Source organism: Balaenoptera acutorostrata, chromosome 3 (genome assembly GCF_949987535.1).
Source record: "Balaenoptera acutorostrata chromosome 3, mBalAcu1.1, whole genome shotgun sequence".
Taxonomy (NCBI): Eukaryota; Metazoa; Chordata; class Mammalia; order Artiodactyla; family Balaenopteridae; genus Balaenoptera; species Balaenoptera acutorostrata.
Genome location: NC_080066.1, coordinates 152,530,258 through 152,552,419, shown reverse-complemented (window position 1 = coordinate 152,552,419; position 22,162 = coordinate 152,530,258). Strand labels below are relative to the sequence as shown.

The 22,162-nt window shown below is 44.4% G+C and overlaps 2 protein-coding genes across 4 annotated transcripts in view; one reads left to right on the top strand and one right to left on the bottom strand.

Moving 5' to 3' along the window:
* COQ6 (coenzyme Q6, monooxygenase) overlaps positions 1-9,572 on the bottom strand; it is a 25,300-nt gene extending 15,728 nt beyond the window's left edge. Inside the window, exon 1 of one of the 3 annotated variants that reach the window (XM_007184434.3) lies at positions 9,420-9,572. In XM_007184434.3, the coding sequence (XP_007184496.1) occupies positions 9,420-9,444 (25 nt within the window). In that variant the 5' untranslated portion in view covers positions 9,445-9,572. Of the gene's footprint in view, positions 1-8,985; positions 9,201-9,419 lie in introns of those variants that run through there. The other 2 variants (XM_057542401.1, XM_007184433.2) reach the window with 2 other exon arrangements.
* Positions 9,395-22,162, top strand: FAM161B (FAM161 centrosomal protein B). Its single transcript, XM_007184435.3, is given in 10 exon segments — positions 9,395-9,540; positions 11,646-11,965; positions 12,744-13,294; positions 14,855-15,201; positions 15,685-15,812; positions 17,683-17,847; positions 18,077-18,176; positions 19,621-19,763; positions 20,827-20,839; positions 20,841-22,162. Coding segments are annotated over 10 exon segments (1,947 nt in total). The 5' UTR covers positions 9,395-9,486; the 3' UTR covers positions 20,967-22,162.

The following is a 22,162-nucleotide window of genomic DNA, read 5'->3' as shown; positions in this document are numbered from 1 at the left end:
CATAGTTTTGGAAGTCCTAGCCACGGCAATCAGAGAAGAAAAAGAAATAAAAGGAATACAAATTGGAAAAGAAGAAGTAAAACTGTCACTGTTTGCAGATGACATGATACTATACACAGAGACTCCTAAAGATGCCACCAGAAAACTACTAGAGCTAATCAGTGAATTTGGTAAAGTTGCAGGATACAAAATTAATGCACAGAAATCTCTTGCATTCCTATACACTAATGATGAAAAATCTGAAAGAGAAATTAAGGAAACACTCCCATTTACCACTGCAACAAAAAGAATAAAATACCTAGGAATATACCTACCTAGGGAGACAAAAGACCTGTATGCAGAAAACTATAAGACACTGTTGAAAGAAATTAAAGATGATACCAACAGATGGAGAGATATACCATGTTCTTGGATTGGAAGAATCAATATTGTGAAAATGACTATACTACCCAAAGCAATCTACAGATTCAATGGCATTTTTTACAGAACTATAACAAAAAATCTTAAAATTTGTATGGCGACACAAAGACCCCAAATAGCCAAAGCAGTCTTGAGGGAAAAAAATGGAGCTGGAGGAATCTGACGCCCTGACTTCAGACTATACTACAAAGCTACAGTAATCAAGACAATATGGTACTGGCACAAAAACAGAAACATAGATCAATGGAACAAGATAGAAAGCCCAGAGATACACCCACGCACCTTTGGTCAACTAATCTATGACAAAGGAGGCAAGGATATACAATGGAGAAAAGACAGTCTCTTCAATAAGCAGTGCTAGGAAAACTGGACAGCTACGTGTGAAAGAATGATATTAGAACATTCCCTAACACCATACACAAAAATAAACTCAAAATGGATTAGAGACCTAAATGTAAGACTGGACACTATAAAACTCTTAGAGGAAAACATAGGAAGAACACTCTTTGACATAAATCACAGCAAGATCTTCTTTGATACACCCCCTAGAGTAATGGAAATAAAAACAAAAATAAACAAATGGGACCTAATGAAACTTAAAAGCTTTTGCAAAGCAAAAGAAACTACAAACAAGACGAAAAGACAACCCTCAGAATGGGAGAAAATATTTCCAAACGAATCAATGGACAAAGGATTAATCTCCAAAATATATAAACAGGTCATGCAGCTCAATATTAAAAAAAACAAACAACCCAATCCAAAAATGGGCAGAAGACCTAAATAGATATTTCTCCAAAGAGGACATACAGATGGCCAAGAAGCACATGAAAAGCTGCTCAACATCACTAATTATTAGAGAAATGCAAATCAAAACTACAATGAGGTATCACCTCACACCAGTTAGAATGGGCATCATCAGAAAATCTACAAACAAATGCTGGAGAGGGTGTGGAGAAAAGGGAACCCTCTTGCACTGTTGGTGGGAACGTAAATTGATACAGCCACTATGGAGAACAGTATGGAGGTTCCTTAAAAAACTAAAAATAGAATTACCATATGACCCAGCAATCCCACTACTGGGCATATACCCAGAGAAAACCATAATTCAAAAAGACACATGCACCCCAATGTTCATTGCAGCACTATTTACAATAGCCAGGTCATGGAAGCAACCTAAATGCCCATCGACAGACGAATGGATAAAGAAGATGTGGTATATACATACAATGGAATGTTACTGAGCCATAGAAAGGAACGAAATTGGGTCATTTGTAGAGACGTGGATGAATCCAGAGACTGCCATACAGAGTGAAGTAAGTCAGAAAGAGAAAAACAAATATCGTATATTAACGCATATATGTGGAACCTAGAAGAATGGTACAGATGAACCAGTTTGCAGGGCAGAAACTGAGACACAGATGTGGAGAACAAACGTATGGACACCAAGGGGGGAAGCAGCGGCGGGTGGGGGTGGTGGTGTGATGAACTGGGAGGCTGGGATTGACATGTATACACTGATGTGTATAAAATGGATGACTAATAAGAACCTGCTGTATAAAAAAATAAATAAAATAAAATTCAAAAATTCAAAACAAACAAACAAACAAACAAAACAATCAGGAGAAAACTTGGTGAGAGAATATTCAGAAGAGACAACAACTAAAAAGAAAAAGAAAAGTTTCTGAAATGGAAGTAAGTTTAGTCTGTTCTAGAAATATGCTGTCCACTAGAAATAATAGAATATGCAAAATAATAAAAATAATGTGACACATAATTTTAGAAGCCACATTTAAAAAGTAAAAAAAGTGGTTAATTACATGTTAATTTTGCTTTAGTTTATCTAATATAGCCAAAATAATAGCATTATGAATATTAACAATGACAAAATTAATGAGATATTTAACATTACTTTTTATAGTACCTTTGAAATGTGGTATGTATTTTACACTTACAGAACAAATGCATTTAGATTAGCATATGGTAAATATGGTATCATATTTTAAGTGATCGGTAATCACGTGTGACTGGTAGCTACCATATTGGACAATGCAGCTCTAGAGACTGAAGGGTGACCACTGTCTCTGAAGGTGTCTACAGAAGAGAATGGATCAAGGTGAATTTGGAGAGAGAGATAATATACAGATCAAATAGTGCCTTCTAGACAGTGGCAGGAAATTTGGACCATATCCCAACTACAGTAGGAGTCACTGGAGGGTTTTCAGTAGATTGAGATGATGTGATCACTGCCTGTTCTAGTCCAGCTGGGCTGTTATTTCAAAACACCACAGAAGGGGCTTCCCTGGTGGCGCAGTGGTTGGGAATCTGCCTGCAAATGCAGGGGACATGGGTTCGAGCCCTGGTCTGGGAGGATCCCACATGCTGCGGAGCAACTAGGCCCGTGAGCCACAACTACTGAGCCTGCGCGTCTGGAGCCTGTGCTCTGCAATAAGAGAGGCCGCAATAGTGAGAGGCCCGCGCACCACGATGAAGAGTGGCCCCCACTTGCCGCAACTAAAGAAAGCCCTCGCTCAGAAACGAAGACCCAACAGAGCCATAAATAATAAATTGATTAATTAATTAAAAAAAAAAACACGAAGCTTTAAAAAAATGATTAAAAACACAACCAAAAAAAATAAAAAAGAAAATCAGAAACTCTGGATTTTAATCCCAGCTCTCACTGTTTCTAGCTTTATGACATAGTACAATCAGTTCATCACCTACAAATGCATGTATAACATTATATATTTTATAAATTTCCTGTAGTCAAAAAAAAGTAGGGACTTCCCTGGTGGCGCAGTGGTTAATAATCCGCCTGTCAATGCAGGGGACACAGGTTCAAGCCCTGGTCCAGGAAGATCCCACATGCCACAGAGCCACAACTACTGAAGCCCACGTGCTCTAGGGCCTGTGCTTCGCAACAAGAGAAGCCACTGCAATGAGAAGTACGTGCATCTCAAAGAAGAGCAGCCCCCGCTCGCCACAACTACAGAAAGCCCACGTGCAGCAACGAAGACCCAACACAGCCAAAAATAAATAAATTAAATAAATAAATTTTAAAAAATTAGATTTCCAAGCACATAAAATATAGCCAGGTTCAATATTTTATTTTATTTTTCAATATTTTATTTTTTAGTTATTTAATATAATATTTTAGGGGTTTCCTGGTGGCGCAGTGGTTAAGAATCCGCCTGCCAAAGCAGGGGACACGGGTTCGATCCCTGGTCCGGGAAGATCCCACATGCCACAGAGCAACTAAGCCCGTTTGCCACAACTACTGAGCCTGCGCTCTAGAGCCCGTGAGCCACAACTACTGAAGCTCGCGCACCTAGAGCCTGTGCTCCACAACAAGAGAAGCCACCCCAATGAGAAGCCCGCGCACCTCAACGAAGAGTATCCCCTGCTCGCCGCAACTAGAGAAAGCCCGCACACAGCAATGAAGACCCAACACAGGCAAAAATAAATAAATAAATATTTTTAAAATTTATAAAAAAAAAATAACATTTTGGGAAACTAGCTTGGAGAAAAAATATTAAAGAATATCACTTACAAATAACAATGTGAGAGGGAAATATAGGTATTTCAAGCATAAAACATGAACTAATGTGAGTTTGAAGAAGAAAAGAATCAAGGAAAACATAAAAACTTACCTATACGGAAATATGAAGAGCCAGCTGGAAATTTTACACTTTTAAAGCAGCTGTCTAAAATTAAGTGGATGTTTAAATATAAAGGTTGATCAGCATATAAACTATTCACAAAGAATATTCTTTGGGATACATGCCATGATAATCAAGGGGAGACAGTAGCATGCACAAAATCCCAAGCAGGTAGTTTACTTGACTCCACAGGCACCTGCCCAAGGAGAGAGTCTCCTCACAGTGTTCAGCTCCGTCTATTTTATAGGAAAAAAGCAGAGGCTTGCTCACCGAATAAATTGCATGAAAGATTTCCAAACCTCCCCCCGCCCCCGAGAGCTTCAACTTCCATGTTTTAACATTCAGTATCTTCTCTGAGCTTTTTAAATAGGAAATTAGCTGGTGTGTGAATGTTTCTTTTGTAAAGCTACGCTTGGTAGGTTTGACTGACTTAGAGTCAGTGATTCTTACATCCCAGTGTATTCGGCCCATGACCTTTCTTTTGTAAACTTACACAGAGAATTCTGTATTGCCAGTATCTGTTTAAAGTCAGCCCTGACTTTAAGAATTTATACTTTTGGGACTTGCCTGGTGGCGCAGTGGTTAAGAATCTGCCTGCCAATGCAGGGGACACGGGTTCAATAGCTGGTCCGGGAAGATCCCACATGCTGCGGAGCAACTAAGCCCATGTGCCACAACTACTGAGCCCGCGTGCTGCAACTACTGAAGCCCACGCACCTAGAGCCCGCGCTCTGCAACAGAGAAGCCACCACAATGAGAAGCCCGTGCACCACAATGAAGAGTAGCCCCCGTTTGCCACAACTAGAGAAAGCCCGTGCACAGCAACGAAGACCCAACGCAGCCAAAAATAAATTAATTAAAAAAAAATTTATACTTCTAAGGAAAAGACAGAAAAATAAACAATTACAATACAGAATTCTCTAAGTTTATAAAAGAATTGCTGCTTTCCCTCCTTGAAATGTGGGTAAATGGGGATGAGAAAAAGAACAATATAGGAAGGAAAAAAAGTTACAGAAAGAAGATAGCAAAACACCAAATTTTAACAAAATTAACAAAAATTTAGTAAAACTAAAAAATTTTTCAGGTACATATCATACAAAATTGTATAAAAAGTTAGGAGGTGAAGTCACTACAAGACAATTAAGCCTCCCCAGTGTTTTTCATTCTCAAAGTGTGGTCTTCAGATCTCCTGCATCCATCTCTGGAGATTATTCGTTAAAAATACAGGTTCCTGGGCCCCACCTGGACAAACTGAGTCAGAGTCACTGGAAGTGGAACCTGGAATCCGCATTTTAAAAATATGCTCCACAGACTGGTAACAACAATTGCCTTTGAGGAGAATTGGATGGCTAACAATTAGAAATGGAAGTCTTACTATACATGCTTTATACTATATATTCTATGCCCTTTTGTATTTCAAAATTCTCATGTGTTATGTCCCTGTCTTAGTTATTCAAAACCCAAAACCAAAACCAAACCAAAAAACCCAGATGATTCTTAAACACGCTCAAGCTTGAGAAGCACCATTATAGTCCATTTACCGATAGATAAAACCAAAATGGCTGTCAGGGAGCAAGGGTATATATGTCAGAAAGTCTTGTCAGTCTCAAAAAGGATTTGTACTTCCTAATTACCAACTTTTGAGAGCAAGTTACTTAAACTTTCTGAGCTTTAACTTTCTTATCTGCACAATCTACAAACAAGAGTATTATGACAATTAAATAAAATATAGGGAATTCCCTGGCAGTCCAGTGGTTAGGACTCGGCACTCTCACTGCTGGGCCCAGGTTCAATCCCTGGTTGGGATCTAAGATCCTGCAAGCCACTTGGCACAGAAAAAAAAAGTATATAATATACATACATATATATGTATGTGTATATATATATATATATATATATATGCAAAATACTTTAAAAGATGCCTATCTATAGCAAGTGCTCAATAACTGATAACTATGTTTTACAAAATTACTTTGAGACTCAAGCCCATTAGCTCATACAAAGCACTGCTTCCCACCAGTTTCCTAGAAGAGGAACTTCCTAGGGAAGATGTGACTATCACCCCAGAACTGAAATCAGAAAAGACTTTCTGTTAGTGACCTTTAATTTGTGAAGCCAGAAAACTCAAATCCAATTTCTGAAAGTCACCGTACACTTGTTAAAAGCAAAAGAATTTGGTTGCCTGGGTTCAAATTCTGACTCTGCCTGGTGTGAGACTCTGGTCCTTACTTAACCTTGTTTCTTCATATAAAAGATGAAAATATCTACCCCACAAGGTAGTGGAGCAGCCTAAACTATACATGTAAAAGCAAAGTCCTTACCTTAACTTGCATACAAAGTTTAACTCAAAGTGGATCATAGGGCTTCCCTGGTGGCGCAGTGGTTGAGAATCTGCCTGCCAGTGCAGGGGACACGGGTTCGAGTCCTGGTCTGGGAAGATCCCACATGCCGCGGAGCAGCTAGGCCAGTGAGCCACAACTACTGAGCCTGTGCGTCTGGAGCCTGTGCTCCGCAGCAAGAGAGGCCGCGATAGTGACAGGCCCGCGCACCGTGATGAAGAGTGGCCCCCACTTGCCACAACTAGAGAAAGCCCTCGCACAGAAACTAAGAGCCAACACAGCCATAAATAAATAAATTTTAAAAAAAATACTTTAAATAAATAAATAAAATAAAATAAAATCAGTGCTTTAAAAAAAAAAAAGAAGAGCAGTAATTCTTGCATTCTTGTTCATCTCACTGGGTTGTAAAAAAAAAAAAAAAAAGTGGATCATAGCCTTAAATGTAAGAGCTAAAACTATAAAACTCTTACAAGAAAACACAGGAGCGAAACTTCGTGACTTTGAGTTAGATAATGATTTCTTAGATATGACACCATAGCACAAGTGGTAAGAGATTGATAAGCTGGACTTCATCAAAATTAAAAACTTCTGTGATTCGAAGGACACCATCAAGAAAGTGAAAAAACCACCCACAAAATGGGAGAACATATCTGCAAATCATTTATCTGATAAGGGGCTTGTACCCAGAATACATAAAAAACTCTTACAACTCAATAATAAAAAGACAAATAGCCCAGTTTAAAAATGGGCAAAGGTTCTGAATAGACATTTCTCCAAAGAAGACATACAAATGACCAATAAACATATGAAAGAATATTCAACATCATTAGTCATTAGAAAAATGCAAATCAAAACCAGGAGATATCACCTCACACTCACTAGTATAACTAGTAACAAAAAGACAGTAACAGTGCTGTCCAGGACGTGGAGAAATTAGACCCCTCGGGACTTCCCTGGTGGGGCAGTGGTTAAGAATCCGCCTGCCAATGCAGAGGACACGGTTTCGAGCTCTGGTCTGGGAAGATCCCACATGCTGAGGAGCAACTAAGCCTGTGCACCACAACTACTGAGCCTGCGCTCTAGAGCCTGCGAGCCACAACTACTGAGGCCCGCGCGCCTAGAGCCCGTGCTCCACAACAAGAGAAGCCACCGCAACGAGAAGCCTGTGCACAGCAACGAAGAGTAGCCTCCTCTTGCCACAACAAGAGAAAGCCCGCGTGCAGCAACGAAGACCCAACGCAGCCAAAAATAAATGAATGAATGAAAAAAAATTAAGGAATGCCTTTCTTTCTTAAAAAAAAAAAAAAAAGAGGGGCTTCCCTGGTGGTGCAGTGGTTGAGAATCTGCCTGCCAATGCAGGCGACACGGGTTCGAGCCCTGGTCCGGGAGGATCCCACATGCCGCGGAGCAACTGGGCATGTGAGCCACACCTACTGAGCCTGCGCGTCTGGAGCCCGAGCTCCACAACAAGAGAGGCCGCGGCAGTGAGAGGCCCGCGCGCCGCGATGAAGAATGGCTCCCGCTCGCCGCAACTAGAGAAAGGCCTCGCACAGAAACGAAGACCCAACGCAGACAAAAGTAAATTAATTAATTAATTAATTTAAAAAAGAAAGAAAGAAAGAAAGAAATTAGACCCCTCATTTATTGCTGGTGGGAATGTAAAGTAGTGCAGCCACTCTGGAACACCGGCAGGTCTTCAAAATGTTAAACACAGAGTTTGCCGTATGACCCTGCAAATCCACTCCTAGGAATATATCCAAGATAACCAAAAATATATGCTTACACAAAAGCTTGTACAGAAAATGATAGTAGCATTATTTGTTATAGCCCCAAAGTGAAAACGACTCAAATGTCCATCATCTGATGAATTAATAAACAAAATGTGCTATACCCACACAAAATATTACTTAGCCATAAAAAGGAACGAACTATTGGCACATGCTACAACCTGGATGAACTTTGAAAACATTAATCAGATTCCATGTCTATGGAAATGTCTAGAAAAAGCCAATCTATAGAGATAGAAAGTACATGAGTGGTTGCCAGGAGCTGAGGAGATTGGGGGAACATGGGCAGTGATTACTAATGGGTTTGGGTTTCTTTTGGGGGATGATAAAAATGTTCTAAAATTTATTGTGGCAATGGCTGCACAACTCTGTGACTATACTAAAAATCATTAAATTCTATGCTTTAAATGGGTAAACTTTATGGTATGCAAATTATAGCTCAATGAAGCTGTTTAAAAAACAACATCAACAAAAAACTGCCTAGCCTAGCTCAATAGGCAATGCCTGATTACTTCCAACTGTGTCCAGAACTAAATAACCCTGGGCGGGTCTGTTTCCCCACGCTTTGGAAGGACTCCTAAGAGGTCCCTCCCACTTTTGACCCTTCGGAATCCTGAAGGAGCAAACGTTTGCCCCCGGGGTCCTGGGGTGCCTCTGGGCAGGGAATGGACCACAAGATCTACAACGCTTAGACCTTGGGCAAACAGTGCCAGGGCTCCCACGGTCCTCATCGTTTCTCTACGGCCCCGCTCCCCGCCGCTGTCGGCCTGGAGATGCGCTTACCCAAGGCACAAGCCATAGCGGCGCCCACCAGGCCTCCCCCGGACACCACCACATCGTACACTGTGTCTGACGAGGCGCCGGCCCACCTCCGGCAGGAGACCAGCGGGACCCTCCGGGCAGCGGTAGGGGCAGTCCCCCACCGGATCCCGGCCAGCCTGGCCGCCATGGTCCTGACCTGCACCGTAATTGGCGTCCCGCTGGGCCCGCCTGGGGTTAGCACTTCCGGAGCAGAGCTTTCCAGTCACAGGCCGCTTGAGCCGCCACCTCAAAACCGGAAGTATAACGTGCAAAGAGAATAGGCCAATCAGAAAACGAACTTTGCCTGCTTGGGCGGGACAGATTAGAGGCTGCCTGGGAAGGGGACTGGTTCGTGTATCCGCCTGGGAGCCAATCAGAGGCCCAAGCTAGAAAGGGGCGGAACCTGACCCGCTTACCTTGCACCTCCACGGCCGCTGTCATCCCCGCTGTCTCCGCCGCTTCTGCCTCTTCCCCGCTGAGACGATGACCGTGGGCAGGTCTGCAGGAGACTCCGGCGGCGCTCAGTGGAGCCGTCAGGTGAGCGGGGAAAAAGAAGGAGAGTGATCGTGTCTGCGCCCCGGAAAGAAATCCCGAAGAGAGGAAACTGTTTGAAGTTGCCTTGGAGACAGACGGCAAGGGCGTGTCACAGGGGCGTGGGATTAAAATGGGCAGTGTTTAGGGAGGCGGACTCTTATCTCCGGGACCTGAACCCCTTGAGCCCTTACGTCAGGCTCTTCATAGAACCATAGAAATGGCCCCCAGTTTCCGCTTATCCTCTCAACCGCCCCAGGACTAATAGCACGATTGTTGTCTCCATTTTGTAGAAGAGAAAAATGAGGCACAGAGAGATTAAGAAATTTGCCCCCAAATTCATAGAGACAAAGTAAATTGGCGGTCGCTTAGGGGTTAGGGAATGAGGAGGGTTAGGGAAAATAGGGCGTGACTGCTAAATCGAATGGCGTCTTTTGGGGGGTTATTAAAATTGATTGTGGTGATGGTTGCACAACTCTGAGTATACTGAAACCCAATGAATTGTACACTTGTATGAATTGTATAGTAGGTGCGAATTATATCAATAAAGTCGTTTTTTTAAAAAGGAATTTTCCTAAAATCACACGCTCTTTAGTAGCAGAGCGAGGGCTAGAGCACATACATACCTTTGACTCAGAATCCAGTGTTCTTTTCAGTATTAGAGCCGGACCCAGTTCAACCATCACCAAGTGTCACTTGGAGGCCTGCAGCGGCCCGTCCCAACTGGTTTCCAGCCGCAACCAACCAGTCACCCTGTGCGGTCCCATCATGGCCCCAGCCTGCATCTTTCAGGATATCTCTTGCTACTATCCTCCAAGCACACTGGCCCTCTTTCTACCTCTCCAAAAGTCCAAAATTTTGTGCCTGCCTCAAGGCCTTTGTATTTGCTCTTCTTCGAGCCCCAAACCCTTTTACCCCAGATCTTAGCAAGGCTGAAGTTTTTCTCACCAATCAGGTGTCAGTCTAAAAGTCCTCCACAGTGAGAAAGTACAAATCATCCAGGACTGGGAAAGTAAAACTCAGACTGTAATAGACCCAGATGAGGCCAGCAGCAAGATCAGCAGAAATCAGTATTTCTCACAGGGCCACACTATACCTGCAAAACGACTAATACCCCATACTTCTAAATGATTATGCTTACTTATCAATTACTTACTCAGCCCTACTTTGCTCTTGTCACCTTTTGAATAAAAATTGCTCATTCACCCACTTACTAAACTGTGCCCTCTTTATGACGGCATCCATCCATCCTTGCTTCCCCTAACCCTCCTCAGAATCATTCAGGACAAGCCAACCCTAGAAAAAGTCCCCACCCCGCGCCAAGTTCCCTATACTTTCCCATGGTATGCTGTAGCAAATTAATAAACCTAGTTCTGATTACAGGTACATTCCTAGTGGTCTTTATCTGATGGGCTTTTATCAACAGAAAAGCATCCCATAGCCACTCCATCACTCTATAATCTCACAGTTTCATGGCTTTTATTGAATTTATTACCATCTTACATTATCTTTCTCCCTTCACTAGGATGTAAGCCTCATGAGAGTAGGGACCTTGTTTGTCTTGTTCGCAGCCTAATACTCAATGCACATTAGGCACCCAATAAATATTTTCTGAATGAATGGAGTATTTAAGCCCAGTTGGATTTCCCACTTTCTAGGACTCTTTCAGCTAGACCACACTGTCTCTCCTATTAATTACTCATTCCTAGTAACAGGGTAGGAATTAGCTAGAATATGAGGAAAGCAGAGGTATAGACAAGGGAAGCAGGAAAAGGAAGATTGGCAGCAAGTAGGTAAAACCCAAGTAGGGCAGGTCCCAGAGTGTGGCCAAAGTTACAGGTAGGATTCCTGGAGAGCAGGGGTGCATGGTGAAGGTAGGTTCTCCATAAATGCTCACCGGACTGCATGAACCAACTTCAGCTCTTTGTTTCCCTTTCCCGCCCTTCAACCAAGCACACCTCATATACCAATATGTGAAATTTCTTTAAAGCAAGGAACACATTTTTCTTTGTCCCCCGCCCCAGTCCCTAATGTATACTTATTTAAAATGAAATTAGTAGTTAAGTTTTTAAATCACAGCTTGACCCACAGTCTACTCTATTTCATTTCAGATATTTCCCCCCAAATCCTCCTCAGACACAGAGGCAGAAGAGGAGCTGTGTGGGGATGGGCTGGTTTTGCCCAGGGCTGGCAAACTCAGTGAGTTCATCAGCCCAGAGGAGGAGACAGATTCTACTTCTGACTCAACTGCGAGTTTTTACGAGACCCTGCAGGCACTAAGGCAGAAAGGCAGGTGGTGCCTGTTGGAATCCCTTTATCTGTCTGACCCAGACAGTGATGAAAGCCTCTCTGAAGATGATGAGGACCTGGAGAGTTTCTTCCAAGACAAAGGCAGGGGGAAGCCGCAGGTGCAGTACCCCCCGTCTCCGAGGTAAGGCAGTGCAGTTCAACAGCTGCCTCACTGCACAACTCTGGCCAAGTCACATCATGACTCTGGGCCTCATCTTCCTCCTCAGTAAAACAAAGACCACTCCTGTAAGTGCCACCTACCCAGGCTTCAGCCCAGAATCAGCCAAACGTGTTCTGATTCCTACCCAGCAGTCCTGAATCACTTTGGGTAACCTTGAGTCACCTGAAGGTTTGGAATCAATTAAAGAGATGCCTTTCCCAAATATACTACCTCCCTGAGAATGGCAACAAGTTTCATTTCCCTTGGCCAAGCCCTGCTATATGCACATATACTTTATCTCATTTAATATTTACTTTCTCCTCCCAATCACCCTGTAAGTAGATACTATTTTTGCCATTCTACAGATGAAGAAATTGAGGTTCCAAGAGAACCTTGCTCAAGGTCACACAGCTGGTAATTGTTTGAAGCAAGATTGGAACCTGGGCCTGACTCTAAAGGAAGGCTTCCTGTGCACCACTGCACCCTTCTCTCTACCGAATGAAAATATTAAGAGTGCAAAGTGGCAATTCTTGGGTCCATTCTAAGGAGAGACTTTCTACTAGGGCTGCTAGGATGGCCTGTGGGAAGGAGAGAAGCCTGGTTGAGAAAGGCGCAGGCCTAGAGGCCTGTGGGGCTGCGATGTGAGGCTGAGAAACTAACTGTGACCTGCCGGAAGGGAGGGGGAAGGAGGAGGATCTTGGAGGAGCCGGGCCTCCTGGCCCCCCTGTGCTCCACGCACAGAGCTGCTCTCTCCCCGCAGGTATGGCTCCATGAGGCGCTGCAGCTCCTTGAGCAACCTGCCCTCCGATCTTCCCAAGGCTCAGCCTCAGCCACCCTCCAGCTCCAGGCCTCTCTCCCAGCACAGGAGCATCAGCTCCTGGGCATCATCCATCACCGTCCCTCAGCCGTTCCGCATGACGCTGCGCGAGGCCGGGAGGAAGGCCCAGTGGCTGGCCTCGCCTGCCTCCTTTGAGCATGAGAGGCAGCAGGCCCAGAAGCAGGGCCAGGAGGAGGCCGAGTGCCACCGGCAGTTCCGGGCACAGCCTGTGCCTGCGCACGTCTACCTGCCCCTCTACCAGGAGATCATGGAGCGCAACGAGGCACGCAGGCGGGCAGGGATCCAGAAGAGGAAGGAGCTGCTCCTCTCTTCCTTGAAGCCCTTCAGCTTCCTGGGGAAGGACGAGCAGCGAAAGAAAGCCATTCAACAGAGGGACCTGGTCGCCACAGCTAAGGCCAAAGTCCCCAAGCAGAAGGCCACCAGGAGGATCCCCAAGTCCATTCTGGAGCCAGCCCTCGGGGACAAACTCCAGGGTAAAGACATCCTTGCCTCCGGCCTGCCTCCTGCCTGGGGGTACCAAGCGGTGCTGTGGGGATTTAGTTGGGCTCAGGGGTCACCCTGGCTCAGAGATGGGCTGTTCGGGCGGACCCGCTAGAGGCCTTGCTCAGTGCCGGCCACGGGGTAGGGTTGGGTCTGCCCGTACAATGGGGGCGCCTAGTCGGGAGAGGAGTAGGAGGCCCCGGGTTCATCCTGTTGACCTCACCTGGCTCAGTGAGTGGATACGAAGGCCTCTGCGGCAGCACGGGTGCCAGAGCAGAGAACCACTCAGAGACATCTGAGTACCAGCCTAGGCCAGCGCCACCACTAGCCAGCTGCCCCGAGGAAAGCCCCCCACATCCTGTGAGGTACTCATTTCAAGACGCATAGCTCAGTTAAAGGACTCTGGCTTTATTCGCTCATTCCATAGCATGTGCCACGTCCCAGGCGTGAATAAATAGATGTGGAGTTTGCGGACATGGGAGGGAGACAGACAGATAATTACAAATGTGATAAGTCACTTGCAGGAGTTAAAGGGGGAGGCCTAGGGGTCCAATGTCACCTATAACAGAGGGACCTGACTTAGAGTGCGGTGAGCGGTGGGAACAGTTAGGGAAAGTCCCGAGGGAAAGTGAGCGCTGACCCTGAAGGAGGAGCCATGGTGAATTCAATGAAGAGGGAAGAAGAGTGTACCAGGCAAAGATAATAGCATGGAGGTAAGAAAGCTGAGCACATTCAAGGCATGGAAAGGTAGAAGGGAGACAGAAGAGGAGCGGGGGCAGGACAGACAGGCACAGGCCAGACCTGGGGCCTTGTAGGCCATGGGGGGGAGTTTGGACTTCATCCCAAGGGCAGGGGGAGCCACTGAAGGGTTTTAAGCAGGGTGGCTCACGATCAGATACGAAGTTCAGAAAGCTCACTCTGCTGTGGAGATAATTATAGGGGGATGGGCAAGTCCAGAGGGATGTTGGTCTGTAGGAGCCTATTTCAGTGATTCAACTGAGAAATTATGAAACTAGTAGGGAGGATGAAAAGAGGCTGGACCGGAGAGAGGTTAAAGAGGAGGAGGCGGCAGGACTGATGAGCGAGGAGGAGGTGAGAACAATGTGGGCAGTGGGCTTGGGCAGTTGGGTGGACGGTGGGGCCCCTGCCTGAGAAGGGAGACCTGGGAGAGGAGCAGGTGACTGGCCCATCCCTCCTGCTCGCATGTCTGAAGAAGGAACTGTAGAAAGTGCTCAGTAAGTGTAAATGGTAGCTGCTTCTGCAGCCTGATTGGCACACAGCAGTGATGTCCTAGTCAGCATTCATTAAGGCACTCTCCAGGAAAAAAAAGGAAGTTGATTTGCAGTGTTTGCCGTTTTCATGGTATAAATACTCCTATCCTGGCCAATTTCAAGCTTTCCACACGATGCCAACTAGCTCGGAAAATTCCTGAAAAGTTAATGCTGAGTTCCAGCACACTAACTGCAAGTGTTTAAGAGGGAAAGCTCACCACACCTTTTGGTTTGAGGCTTGGTCCCTTCTCACCCCTCGCTCCCCTGACTTCTTCTCCACAGAAGCTGAGCTCTTGAGGAAAATTCGCATCCAGATGAGAGCCCTGGACATGCTCCAGATGGCATCCTCCCCCATCGCTTCCTCCAGTGGCCGGGCTGACTCACAGCCTCGAATAGCCACCCGGACCCGGGAGGAGAAGCTTGGGTTTCTGCACACTGACTTTGGATTCCAGCCTCGGGTGAATCCTGCCGTCCCTGACTATGAAGAACTTTACAAGGCCTTCCAGAAAAGAGCTGCCAAGAGAAGAGACACCCAGGAGGTGACTCGCAACAAGCCCTTCTTGCTGAGAACCGCCAGTCTGCGTCGTACTCCTCGGCCCTGTGATGCTGCCGCCTCTGAAGGGAGGAGGGTGAGAGCCCAGGCCACTGCAGGAGGGTCAGGGCTGAGGCCCTAAACACAGGAGGGGCCAGGTCTCAATGGAAGTCACTTCTCATGACACTTTTCTATCTTAATTTTTTTAAAACACCGGCTCAGCTGTAAGCAGATCCACGGTTCCTAAAAATTTAAGACCACAAGAATACTTCCCTTCCTTCCCTCTCTGTAGAGGGATTTTGCAGAAATAAGTGCAAACAAGTCTGGAAGGCAGGGAGTTGGGGTCAATTGCCATGTCCCAATACCAATTCCAAAGAACTCTTCTCATTTAATTAAAAACTTTGGGATTGATATCCAAGTCTTGGCCCTGTTTAACTAAACTCAAGATCTCATTACCCTTGCCTTAATCCCAAGAAAGAACTGAAGATTCTGACTAGTCCTCCGCTGAAATCGATTCCTAGTTAAGATAGAAACTAATTGCACATGCTGTCCTACCAATATTAGCCTTCATTTCTTCTAGGAATCTCCACAGCCACCCGCCACACCCCTACCAAGGAGTCGTTCTCTGAGTGGCCTTGCTTCCCTCTCTGCCAACACCCTCCCCGTGCACATCACAGACGCCACCAGGAAGAGGGAATCTGCAGTCAGGTGAGTGGTCAGCCTGCATGAGACCCACAGTGCTCAGATCTTGGCCCCAATGCTGGAAAGCACTCCGCTGCTGGGCCTTCTCTCCTGTTATCAGAGAGACCGAAAGGGGTGGAAGGGGAGTCTTGATCAGGACAGGAATTCATGTGACTCTCCACACTTAGTGCTGGAGAACACTTAACCATCACTCAGCCAATATTCTTGGGGGACTTACTTTGTGCCAGGCACAGCGTTAAGGCTGGAGATACATTATAGAACCTATAGTTTAATATCTAGTCTGAAATACAGAAAGGCAAAGAAGCAACTATCAAATCTTGTGAGTAGCACAATGATGGGGAAATGCAGGGGACTGTGTGTGGGAGGGGCACTGGGCAGCCTGGGTCTTCTGTAATAGATGCCTAAGGTGAAACCTGAAGAATGAGAAGTCAGCCAGACAAAGGCTGGAAAGAAACAAGTTTCCAAACAGAATAACATGCGTAAAGACCCACTGGTGAAAGAGGAAGGAAGCATTAGGAACAGGAATTCAGAGAAGCCTGAACCTGTGTGTGTGAGCCTGCCACAAAGAAGATGAGGCATCCATCGCATAGATTTGAGATTCTCTGAGATTCATCTTGGGGAACTATTAGAAGTCGGTTGGGAAGCAGGAGCCTCCTTATTTTTAACTCTTTAACTGACCTCTGTCCTGGTAGTCTCATCCAGCCAGCACCCCAGCAGGAGTTCCTCCGCTAGGCCTCTGAGCTGAAGTCAGCAGGAGACGTCATGCTGTAACTGGTGGCTTAGCTCTGGGAGAGGACTGGCATCTCGGTGCCTTCCTGTGGGGCTCACAGAGGAGTACATGGAATCTACTTGGCCCTTTAAGACCCACAACAGGGATTTTAGAAATGTATTTAGCATCCAAGGGATACTCCCTTCTTCCTCAGATTTCACAGTCAGAGTTACTAAATCAAGGCTAAATGCGTCAGAATCCTGAGGTCCCACTACGATAGGTCTCATGAACCAGACGGTGGCCCACCTGCAGAGAATGTCCATATCTGCGTTCTGGCAATAGCGAGTTTGACATATTAGCAGATTAAACTGTTATACCCTCCTTCCTAATAAGTCCATTTGAATATGAACACCCTACTGCAAGAGTCTTGACTGTTTTTTCTTTTGGTAGAACTCTCCATAGTACCTTGTAGAATGATACTTGTACAAACTAAGTGCTGCAGGTTGACCCCAAATTGTGCATTGAGGGAGGCCCATTTCCAGTTCTCTGTGGAAATGCAGGTTTGTATTCCCAAAGGACCATGAACCCAGGCACCTTCCAGCCCACCATTTACAGCACAGTTGTCAAGGGCAGAGGCTTGGGAGTCAGACACCCTGGTTCTAATCTTGGCTTTTCCACTGGCATGCTGGGTAGCTTCAAGCAAGTAGTTTACCCTTCCTGAGGCTCAATCTTGTTGCCTATAAAAAGGGAGACCTACAGTCCTTACCTCACAGGGCAGCTATGAGAATTTAAGCTAATGGCTATAAAGCACTTATTGGTGCCTGGTGCCTGTCTGCACGTGGTTCAGTGTAGGTAGCTCAGCAAATGGTAGCAATTAGTATTATTTTGTTTCCAGATGGCAAGACACCTGAGTGTAAGAATATTTTAACTCATGTTTTTCAGTTCAATTAATGAACTTCTCCTGGGGTAGAAACTCACTGTCCATTGTGCTGGGAAGGCTTCATCTGCCAGTACATTTAATTCCAGAATCTTCTTCTTTCTGAAATGCCAGTGTAGTAAATTACTCACCCATTCATAGAAAAAACCAACTGACATTCCAGAGAGGTTACTAAGATTGCGTATACCCAGGTTGGTCATTTGTATTCTTTTGTTGCCTCTTCCCTTTAGACGTTCACTTGAGAAAAAGGACAAAGCAGATCAAAGTACTCAGTGGTCGGAGATGCACAAAAAGAAGTGTCAGGCGATATCTAAATCTGTGACCTTGCGTGCGAAAGCCATGGATCCCCATAAAAGCCTGGAGGAGGTGTTCAAAGCAAAGCTGAAAGAGAATCGGTCGGTGTCCTCCGTGTGTCTAAGGGATAACTATCTTGGGAGCCATTTGCCTTGAAAAATGGCAAAATGGGGTTATTACAGTAGGCTCCTATAACCATAGAGTCAAGGATTTTGCCAGGCACAGTTAGGAATTTACAATGTCTGTGGGAGTTATTCCACTTAACTGAAATTAAAGGTATTCCGGATTGGAAAAACCTGGAATTCATTCTAAAAATCTTGTTAATTCCAGGAACAATGACCGTAAAAGAGCAAAAGAGTATAAGAAAGAATTGGAGGAAATGAAGAAGAGAATACAAATAAGGCCCTATCTCTTCGAACAAGTTACCAAGGTAAATCTAAACCGTCATTCACTTTCTTTCTGTCTTAGATGAAAGGGCTCTTAGAAATTATGAAACAGCTTAATATCTGGGTATTAAACAGTTCCTTTCGGCTCAGAAAGATTCTAAGCTTGGCTCATTTTATTACTACAATCTTTCCCCAAAGTAAGTAGTGCACTGGTGAACACTGGACTGATTTCATCCAAGACTGGATTCCAAAGGCATCTATAAAGGGATATTTCACTTCCTGGGGTTTTCTCTATAGTCTAGCCTTCAGCTTGAATCAGAGTAGAGGTTAGATCCCAGGCATACAATTGACAGTTTGGCTGTGTTGGAGTATCTTTAACTTGCTAATGTCATCTCTCCTTCTGTAGTGCTGGTGCCCTGGGCACCCCCAGCCTCTACAGCTGTGGCACATTTATGGGTCTTCAGGGGTTGAGATGCTCACAAGCACCCCACAAGGCCTCTTCCAGATTTAGTGGCTTTCTGGCTGGAAGAGTCACTTTAAAATGTTCTCTAGATTCCTAGGGAAGTTGGACGCAGTTGAGATCTCCCTCAGGAAGCTCTGGGGCTACTTGAACAGTCTTAGAAAGGCCACCGTCCCAGATAGCTTTGAGCTGCATCAAGCTCTGTAGATCTCTCTCCTCTCCAGAGTTTCAAACAAAAGTTGGCATTCCCTAGTGACCTGGTTCCAAATGTTGGGCTTTATCTTATAGCCAGTGCATTATTTAGGCATTTCCTGGGTCCAGTCCTCCCCAATCCCCTACATATTACACACACTGGACTGTCTTGGATTTACTTAGCAACTTGCATTGCTAAGTAAAAATTTCTCATAATGACGTTTGCTCTTCATGTTAGCTTTTTCCTAGCAAGCTCATTCTCAGATCTCAAAAGATCTTTCACCACTCTAGGAAAAACACAAAGTAGTCTATATGACTTTGTTCTTGAACACTTAAACAAACAAAAAATAACCTTTTTCTGGTCTACATGCATACCATCCATCCTGTTAAGAATGTTACAAGTGCAGCTTATTTTCCATTTGTTATATTTCAGTGTTCCTGATGATGGTTTGGTTGCTTTTAAATGTTAAAAATGTTTTCAGTCCATCTTTTTCATCTGGGTCTCACTTGGTCTTCCAAAAATCTAAATCCTTGCCTCACAAAGGTGTGGTTCCCAAAACAACAGTTGCCATCTCCTGAGAGTATAAGAAATACAGAATTGCAGGCCCCATCTGAGAACTACCTAATAAGAATCTGCATTTTAACCCGATCTTCAGGTAGTTCCTATGTACTTTAAAGCTTGAGAATAAGGCTCTAAGTAATTTTCATACAAATCTGTGTCCAGCACTACAGGGGGGTGGTGGGGTGGAAAAGCAGTATTACAAGCATACAGATTAAGCAAGCAATTTAGAATTATCTGGTAATTCAGCTACAGCAGATTAATTTCCATTCCACAGGACCTTGCCAGGAAGGAAGCAGAACAACGGTATCGAGACACCCTGAGGCACGCTGGGCTGGATGAAGACTTTGTGAGGAACAAGGGTCAGGGCAACCGGGCTTTAAAATGGAAGGAGCAATCAGAAGTCCGTGATTGTCCCAGGTAATCAGAGATACTGCTGTCATCCTGCAGCTCTCAAGTTGCATCCCTAGTAACGCCACTGGGAGGAAGCTTTAGAACAGTCACTCATATTTTGAGATCACAATCCTGTATTTATAGAATACTAATCTAGAGATCTCCAAGTAACACATTTAAATTTGGTGAGTAGTGCAGTTGTGAATAAAATATAGCTATTGTGTATTAGGTCTAGATTCCTTCAATTTGAAACAGATCATTTTTCCAATCCCAGTCCAATGCCATCAGTCAAAAGTACTTCTACTTCAATTCTGAAGAAAAATCATGTATATTTTTACTTCCTATAAAATGATAAACTACACTCTTCGTTTACTTACTTATTGGATAAGTGAAAGTAAAAACCGTTACAGGGCCACAATAAAAGCTGTAAATATCCTCTACAATCAAAGCCTTTCTTTTCCCCTCAGCTTGGTCACCATGGCTTGTTCAAATCTAGCTTTTTTAAAAAAATAAATAAATTTGTTTATTTATTTATGGCCGCGTCAGGTCTTCTTCGTTGCTGTGCGCGGGCTTTCTCTAGTTGTGGTGAGCGGGGGCTGCTCTTCATTGCTGTGCACAGGCTTCTGACTGCGGTGGCTTCTCTTGTTGCGGAGCACAGGCTCTAGGCTCGTGGACTGTAGAGCACAGGCTCAGTAGTTGTGGCGCACAGGCTTAGTTGCTCTGTGGCATGTGGGATCTTCCCAGACCAGGGCTCGAACCTGTGTCCCCTGCATTGGCAGGCAGAGTCTTAACCACTGCGCCACCAGGGAAGTCCCAAATCTAGCATTTTTTAAAAGCAACTCATTAGCACCATCTCCTCCATTGATATCATATAAGTCAAAGGGAGAAAAGCACAGTATTTCTATTACTCTCAATTTTGTTTTAAGTCCTAGTAGCCCTTCCCCTAATTCCTATCTCAGTTTTCCCCCTAGAAATTTGCCTTTATACCCCATACAAAATAATGATAATGTTGAAACCATGCTTAAGCATTACACGATGCTTCCTTTGATTTAAAATTTAAAATTTTATAATTCTTTAATTTATTCTGCAGCACTCATGAAACTATGTAAACTCGGCATCAGGAATCCACGGCAGGATTTAGAAGAATCTCTAGAACAGCCTACAAGCCCCAAGAAAGAACTAGAGGAGCTGTCTTATGAATTACCAGATAATCTCAAATCATTTGGTTAATCAGTATACTTAAAACTACTGCTTTCGAATAATATCAAGCAGCTACCTTGGGGTTGAGTCAAGGCAGGCAAAACTTGGGTTTTGAGTCATGGTTACTTTTGGAGAATGGGGGAAAGAAAAGTAGATAACAGAGAATGGTCCAAGTAAATCAAAGTGGAGAAGTTCAGGGTAGAGGGATCAGAGCTAATTAAGGGTTCTTGCTTTGTGCCTCACACTTAAGCATACAGGTACAGAAAAAAGGGCATAAGCCCAAATGCCTACAGAGGCTAGTCAGGAAACAAATGGGTCAAATGGGCTGGCTGTCAGATTAGCAGGAGATAGTAGAGACTAGAGAATATCAACCCTGATGGAATACAGGCCTAGAATTGCCAGATCAACCACATTTTCAACAGAAACCAGAAATGTGCATGTCAGCAACTAATTTAAAACTTACTGGAAATTCCCTGGCCGTCCAGTGGTTAGGACTCCACGCTTTCACTGCCAAGGGCGTGGGGTTCAATCCCTGATCGGGGAACTAAGATCCCACAAGCTGCACAGCCCAGCCAAAAAAAAAAAAATTTATTTGGAAATAATATGTGGGAAAAACAAAACATGTTTGTATATCAGATTAGCCCATGGGGGATGACAAGTTTGCAACCCCAAATATGGGGTTTCTCAGCCTCAGCACTATTGACATTTTGGGCCAGATGAGTCTGTGTTGGGTGAGGGAGCTATACATTGTAGGATGGTTAGCAGTACCCCTGGCCTCTATTTACTAGATACCAATAGCACCCCTCTCCTCAGTTACGACAACCAAAAATGTCTCCAGATATTACGAAAAGTCCCCTGGGTGGCAAAATGTCCTTGGTTGAAAACCACTGTCCTAGTATAAAAGTAAGGCTACTGGAAGCCAAAACTGGCATTTTAAGAATACAAGTAATTGATATGAACTCAGTCTATCTAGCACAGGATAATTATGCATGTCATTAACAAATTAAGAACTATAATTACTTTATTTAAAACAGCAGTTAATTCTTTGCTGTTATCTGCTTAGAATGTGTCACTCTGTGCATGTGTGTACTATTGTTAGCATGAGGTTCATTTTAATAAATTTGAAACTTCTGACAGCCATGATTTTCTAGTAGGTGATCTCTGGATACTTTTCTTCTCACCAATAATAATGAAATAGTCTCTCTCAGTAACTCTAAAGACAGGAT